The sequence below is a fragment of the Primulina eburnea genome, chromosome 18, assembly GCF_022965805.1.
Source record: "Primulina eburnea isolate SZY01 chromosome 18, ASM2296580v1, whole genome shotgun sequence".
Taxonomy (NCBI): domain Eukaryota; kingdom Viridiplantae; phylum Streptophyta; class Magnoliopsida; order Lamiales; family Gesneriaceae; genus Primulina; species Primulina eburnea.
Window position 1 is genome coordinate 5,282,061 of NC_133118.1, and position 6,606 is coordinate 5,288,666.

At 39.5% G+C, this 6,606-nt stretch overlaps 1 protein-coding gene across 13 annotated transcripts; it reads left to right on the top strand.

Moving 5' to 3' along the window:
- The first annotated feature begins 2,303 nt into the window (after positions 1 to 2,303).
- LOC140820043 (uncharacterized) lies at positions 2,304 to 6,158 on the top strand. Of its 13 annotated transcripts, none has more exons than XM_073180347.1 (4): positions 2,304 to 2,922; positions 3,061 to 3,084; positions 3,250 to 3,298; positions 4,020 to 6,158. In XM_073180347.1, exon 4 carries the CDS (start codon positions 5,016 to 5,018, stop codon positions 6,141 to 6,143), a length of 1,128 nt encoding a protein of 375 aa, XP_073036448.1. In that variant the 5' UTR covers positions 2,304 to 2,922; positions 3,061 to 3,084; positions 3,250 to 3,298; positions 4,020 to 5,015; the 3' UTR covers positions 6,144 to 6,158. The 13 variants fall into 13 exon arrangements, with proteins under 13 accessions (XP_073036448.1, XP_073036453.1, XP_073036450.1 ...); XM_073180352.1 differs by having other exon boundaries at positions 4,699 to 6,158; XM_073180349.1 differs by having other exon boundaries at positions 2,304 to 2,907.
- Positions 6,159 to 6,606: the final 448 nt, after the last annotated feature.

The window sequence follows — 6,606 nt, forward strand, 5'->3', positions numbered from 1 at the left end:
GTTGCGTGCAATTGTGATGGACTTCAGAATGGGATGGCAAGATGCCTTACCATTGGTTGAATTTTCTTATAATAATAGATTTCAGACGAGTATCGGTATGGCACCGTATGAAGCTCTATATGGGAGACGATGTAGATTACCGTTATTCTGGGATAAGATTGGTGAGAAACAATTGACTGGACCTGAAATGATACAGGAAATGAACGATAAGGTTCAGTTGATTCGGCAGCGGATGAAAGCTGCTCAGAATCGTCAAACGAGTTATGCGAATAAACGAAGATGACCCTTGGAATTCCAGAAAGGTGACAGAGTGTTCTTGAAAATATCTCCTTTAGAGGCACTGTTTGATTTGGCATGCGAGGGAAGCTATCTCCTCGCTATGTTGATCCATACGAGATTCTCGATCGAGTTGGTGATCTTGCGTATCGATTGGCATTACCACCAGCTCTATCCGCTATTCACGATGTGTTTCATGTTTCTATGCTGAGGAAATATGAACCAAATCCATCACATGTGCTTGCACCTGATGAGGTTGAACTGGATCCTTCTTTTTCCTATGTTGAACAACATGTTTGCATTATGGATCGAAAGGAAAAGATATTGAAAAATAAATCGATTCCTCTAGTACGAGTACAATGGACACAACATGGTGTAGAAGAGTCGACGTGAAAATTGGAAAGCAAGATGCGAGATTCGTATCCGCATTTTTTTGATTCTATAACATCTGTTCCATTGTATTCAATGTATTCTTATCCGTTTACTGATTTTATCTTTGATATTTACTATAACTGGTGACATATATATGTTTGTCAATGTTATGTATATAGAGATATTTGAGATTTCGAGGACGAAATCTTTTAAGTGGGAGAGAAATGTAAGGACCGTGTATCGAATTACCGTAAATCCTATGTGATTATCGATAATGTATGAAATTGTCATGTGACTATGTATTTGATGTATATCATGACAATGGAATTGAGAGAATGAATATTGAATATGAATTGACGTTGTAAGAGCTCGAGTGGAGAGGTCGGACGCCAATTTAGTACAAACATAAATATTTGTACAGAAGATGTGGCGCCCGAGCGGTAGAAAGTGATCGCCCGAGCGCCAGGGTATGTAAAAATTTGTGTTCGGGCAGAATGTTCCGCGCCCAAGCGGTAACTTTTGACCGCTCGAGCGCGGCACAAATGCAACTCGGGGACAGAATGTCTCGCGCTCGGGCGCGAGAATTCTACCGCCCGAGTGCGAAAGAGATGAGGATAAGAGTAACTTTTCTTCTCTTTCTTTCTTCATTTCTTATACGATAACTTTCGAGAAAGTTGAGAGAATTCGAATTTCTTTCGTCTGAATCAACTTCGAAACGCTGTCTAAACGCGAAACAAATTATATATTTGTGATCATCGCGTCGATGGCTTCTGACTGAGGTAATTTTCTTGCGGTTCCAGCAGCTCTAAATATCAAAGTGCTGGAATAGCATGTCTTTGAAGTTGAATTTCTGATATGTAGTAGAATAACCGACAAGAAACTCATCTTCGAAGTCGGAATTGAATTATGATATGATTATAATTTGATATGAATTTTTGAAGTTTCAAATATAATATTAATGATTTTGGAATATGTTATTGATTGGAATGAGTATGTTATTGATGTAGATAAAGTGTAATATCAATATTTTCAGGCTACATCAACTGGAAACAAAGAATTGAGGTATTTTGCGACCGGGTAACATACGACAGGTATCTTTATTATATGATATATGTTGGATTGATTTGATTGATTGGGATGAGATTATGTGTCTATATGCCTTATATGTTGATTTGATGTGGTATACATGACATTATGATTGAGATATCGATGTATAAAATAAATGTTTTGTTAACACACATCGTTTGATGCATACATAGATACATGACATGCACGTTGAGCTATGATCCTCGGATACCCTGATATGATTTGATTATATTCTGGGGTTTGTGAACACAATTGCTATGCTGGTATTATACGACCCGTAAAGCATAGACATTTGTTGCCCCGATGATTGGATATGAGATTTGGTATTTGATGGCGCTTTGTCGACGCTATCATACGAGTATCCCTTATTGAGGCCGGTGTGCCAGCTCGAGCATTGATTTGATAGCGATTCGTTTAATTCTGACATGTGCTCAGTGGATGGGCATTTGACCTGATACCTCCACGACATACATGCATTGCATACCAAATAATTTATTATCCGGTAATTTTTGGCATAATTAGAATAATTATTGAGTTGTAAATTAAAATAATTATTTATGCCAAATAAATTCAAGAAGTGTGTTATAACTATGTATTTGAGAATATCGGAGAATTTAACGATATAAAATACATATAGAGTTTAAATAACACACGAGAACAAATAAATGCAAAACCGGGATTTTTGGGCATGTGTTACTATTTTTTTTAGTAACTAAATATACATATACATACACACAATTTGTCTTTTGTAGAGAGAAAGGAAATAATTAGCAACCCAATCCCCAATCCCGTAACTTTCTTTCCCATTTCTCCATTTTCGTCACTTTCTACACCTTCAAATTGGAGAGGTCATAACTTTTCCGTCTGGCGTCGAAATCACAAACGGTTTGAGGGGTTGTCTTCCTTACTTCAGTAGCTTCGTTTTGAACCATGAATCGCCATTTTTGAGGCTCGTTTCGGCCTAGATCGAGGCATGTTCCTAGCTGCTGCTGTTGGTTCGATTTAGGTGAGATTTAGGTTTTGTTCCTTGGAATTTTGTTGTATGTTGGAGTGGGTTTTAAGCCTTGTGATTTCCCTTTAAATTCCAGCTAGTTTTCTGAATTTTTCAGCTTGTGAACAGTAACTCCGACGAGTTTCCGGTGGGTAGTCGCCTCGAGACCGCTAGCGACTAGAGTAAACTTCGACCTTGTGAGTTCTAGTCCGAAATTTCAGCTTCTAAACATGATAGTAGGTTGCCGAAATTTGGATTTTTACCCATTTCGATTTAAATTGTTTTCGTCGTTCGAATAGCTTTTTATTGATATAATTATTGGTTAATTATTGTAGGTTCGGTCATTGGAAATCTTCGAGGTATATTTTGGCGAGCCTATTAATTATGTCGAATTGTTGTGTTATAAAGATGTTATAGTATGGTTGTTATCATTGGAATTAATCTAAGGAATATCGAGTTGATAATGGTTGGGATGTAAATAATGATGAGTTGTGGAATTATTTGGCTTATTTTATTATTTTTAGGCTAAGAGAGTTCAGTTGATCATTCTTGAAGATCATTTTCGTTGTATAGGTATGTTACAGCTCGGTAATATACGACGGTAAAACATAAATTATGTTTAATTGTCATTCTGTGTTTTGTGGATCGTGTGTATGACTTGTTGACTGTTGTAAATTGTTAAATGCCTTCGTTGTGATATATGTTTATGTTTATGACATATTATTGGTATTTAGCATTGGGCGTACAGTTATGACATTCATGTTGAGCCATATCGTTCTTGTTAGCCATTGTTGATATCCGTTGTTATCTGGCACTTTTGTTCATCTCGGGATCATTGTGTGGCTGATAGGCCTATACACATGATATTGTAGATGTGATTGAACAATCCCATGGTTAGTGCAGCCTTTTGAGATGTGCGCTGGGATTGTGTCATCTAGTTCGTTCTGTTGTGCCATCCTGTTATATCGTATCAGCTGTATGGAGGCCGATTCAGGGGTGTTATTCAGCACAGCTTGGCATACCTCGCATACTTGGCAGGGCGGTTTAGCTGCATGACGATGTAGCTCCCCTGTGTTGTTGCTCGAGCATTATTCAAGTTGTTATCGTACCGTTTCTTGGCTCCTGTTATCCCGATTATTCGTTGAGCCTTTCATGCATTGCATATTACATTTCATTATATGATTATGCATGATTTATGTTATTGTTGTTATTGATGAACTGTTTCATACCAGAATCCTAACCTCAGTTGTTTACTGGGGGGGCTGCTGTGGTTGCTTTTTGGGCACCATGGTAGATCTCCCGAGTCGTTTTGCAGCATCAGGCCGAGGTTCCGCCAGTGGAGCTCGGGATTGAGGTTGGATTGCTGGATTCTGTTCAGTGGAGTCTCCCAGTTAGTCTATATGTATGTCTTGAGTTTGTTTCAGACTTTTATTGTACTTTATTTGCCGGGGAGATGCCCCGTGTATCTGTAGTAGTATTTGGTTGTTTTTGTGATGTTCTGAGTCGACTCTGTGATGTTTATGATCTGGTGAGCTTTTGGTAAGTTTTAATTTCTGTTTAGTCCTGGCCATTGCGGCTATAAGTTGTTTAATTTTGGTTTTGTTTTAATGACTCTAGTTGGAGTATATTTTGATATAAACTGTTGTTTGAGTTTTCGGGATGTCCTATTTATGGGGAGGTCATGCCGAAATTTTTCTAGGCCCTGAGGTCCGTTTTAAAGTATTTTAAACCTTTTTCCGCTGCAGTTTTAAATCAAACCATTATTGTTTGATCATTAATTGTCGTTAGAGTAAATGGGCCTCACATCTTGGTATCAGAGCGTAAACTGGGATACGCTCGAACTAGAGTCTAGGACACTTGAGTCTTGGCACTAAAATGGTTGTTGCGCATGTGTATGCTACTTGACAGAATGTTTATGTGATTATATGATTTTTTTACTTCCATTCTAATTGTTTTGGTGTTTTATCGTATAGAATGGAAGGAGGTGGAGAAATTCCTGTTGATGAGATTCCTTTAGCTCGAGCTCGAGGTCGTGGTCGAGGTCGTGGACGTGGTAGACCTCGTGTTCGTGTTGTTGATGATACTTTTGTTGAGCAAGCTGCTGATCATCTAGAGCAGCTTAGGATGGATGAGTTAGTTGCGCGTTTCCATTCTATACATCCTCCCTTCGGAGGGAGCTGAGAAAGCTGAGTTATGGATTTCTGAGATTGAGGAATTGTTTGATTTGATTGAGTATCCTCCAGAGTGTCGATTGAGATTAGCTGTGCATCAGTTGAAAGATCGTGCTAAAATGTGGTGGTCTACTACATTAATGACTTTAGATGCTCAGAGGATCATTCCATCATGGGATATATTCAAGCTGAAGTTTAAGGAAAGTTATTGTCCTCCATCATTCTACAGTTCTAAGGCTTCTGAGTTTCATAACCTGAAACAAGGCGATATGTCAGTTGCGGATTATGCGGATACTTTTTATGCTATGCTGAGATATGCTCCTCATGTGGCCGCGAGTCAGGTTGCTGTCGTCGAAAGTTTCATTGAAGGGTTGAACGATCATCTGCACCCTTTTGTTTCTACCGATAAGCCACTGAATTATCTTGAAGCAGTGGAAATAGCAAAAAGGGCTGAAGCTAGTCTTAAGAGGAGTGGCAATCGAGTTCCTACCCTACATCATCAGTCGGGGAGACAACAATTCAGTTCATCTGGTTCTGCATTTCTTCGTCCACGTGGGAAACAATTTAAGAAGCCTGGTTCTAGTTCTTCGAGTTCAGGGAGTTCGGGGAACCGTGGGGGATATCGCTATAGTAGACCTTATTGTGATCACTGTGGAGGCAAGCATTCCAGTAATCAGTGTGTTGGAGTTCAAGGGGCTTGTAATGTTTGTGGTCGGCCGGGCCATTTTGCTAGAGTTTGTCCTAGTAAGACGGGGAAAACAGCCCAGGCAGGTAGTGGAGCTCAAAGTAATAGAATTCCAGCAATGTCCCAGTCTTTCCATCAGCCTAGTCGCCCTTCGCATCAGAGCAGAGGGCAAGGTGGTCAACAGAATCAATCATCTGTTCATGTATTTGCCTTGACTGAGTATGAGGCTCAGGCAGCTCCAGGTACTGTCATTACTGGTAACTGTAATCTATGTGGTTTTATAGCGCGAGTGTTATTTGATACTGGAGCATCTCATTCCTTTGTTTCTCATGCATTCGTTGTTTCGCATGATCTTTGCACCACTAGTATGAATTCCAATCTATCTGTTGCTACTCCGATGGGCAAAATGATTATTACTGATAATGTGGTATGCAATGCGGTTTTGTTTCACGATGAAAATGTTCTGTATTTGAATCTCATAGTCCTACCTATGCATGACTTTGATTGTATCGTTGGTATGGATGTTTTGACGGCAAATCGTGCCACTGTTGGCTGTTATTGAGGAATAGTTCGTTTCAGACCTAGCTTTGCTCCTAAATGGAATTTCTATGGTCGTGGCTCTCAAGCCAAGATTCCTCTAGTTTCTGCCATTGAGATGAAGAGATTGTTAGATTCTGGTCATGAAGGTTTTCTGGTTTATGCTGTGGATCTATCGCAAGATGAGCGACAGATTTCTGATATTCCTGTAGTCTGTGAGTTTCCTGATGTGTTTCCAGAAGAGATTCCTGGTTTTCCACCAGAACGAGAAGTTGAGTTCAGTATCGAATTAATGCCAGGAACTGAACCCATATCTCGAGCACCATATCGTTTAGCCCCTGTTGAGCTGAAAGAACTGAAAGAACAATTACAGGATTTGTTGAGAAAAGGTTATATCCGTCCGAGTTCTTCACCATGGGGTGCACCGATTCTATTTGTCAAGAAGAAAGATGGTACGATGCAGATGTGTATTGATTATCGACAATTGA

Coding starts and splice junctions, on each gene's coding strand:
- LOC140820043 (XM_073180342.1), top strand. CDS start 5,016: ATGTGGTGGTCTACTACATTAATGACTTTAGATGCTCAGAGGATCATT.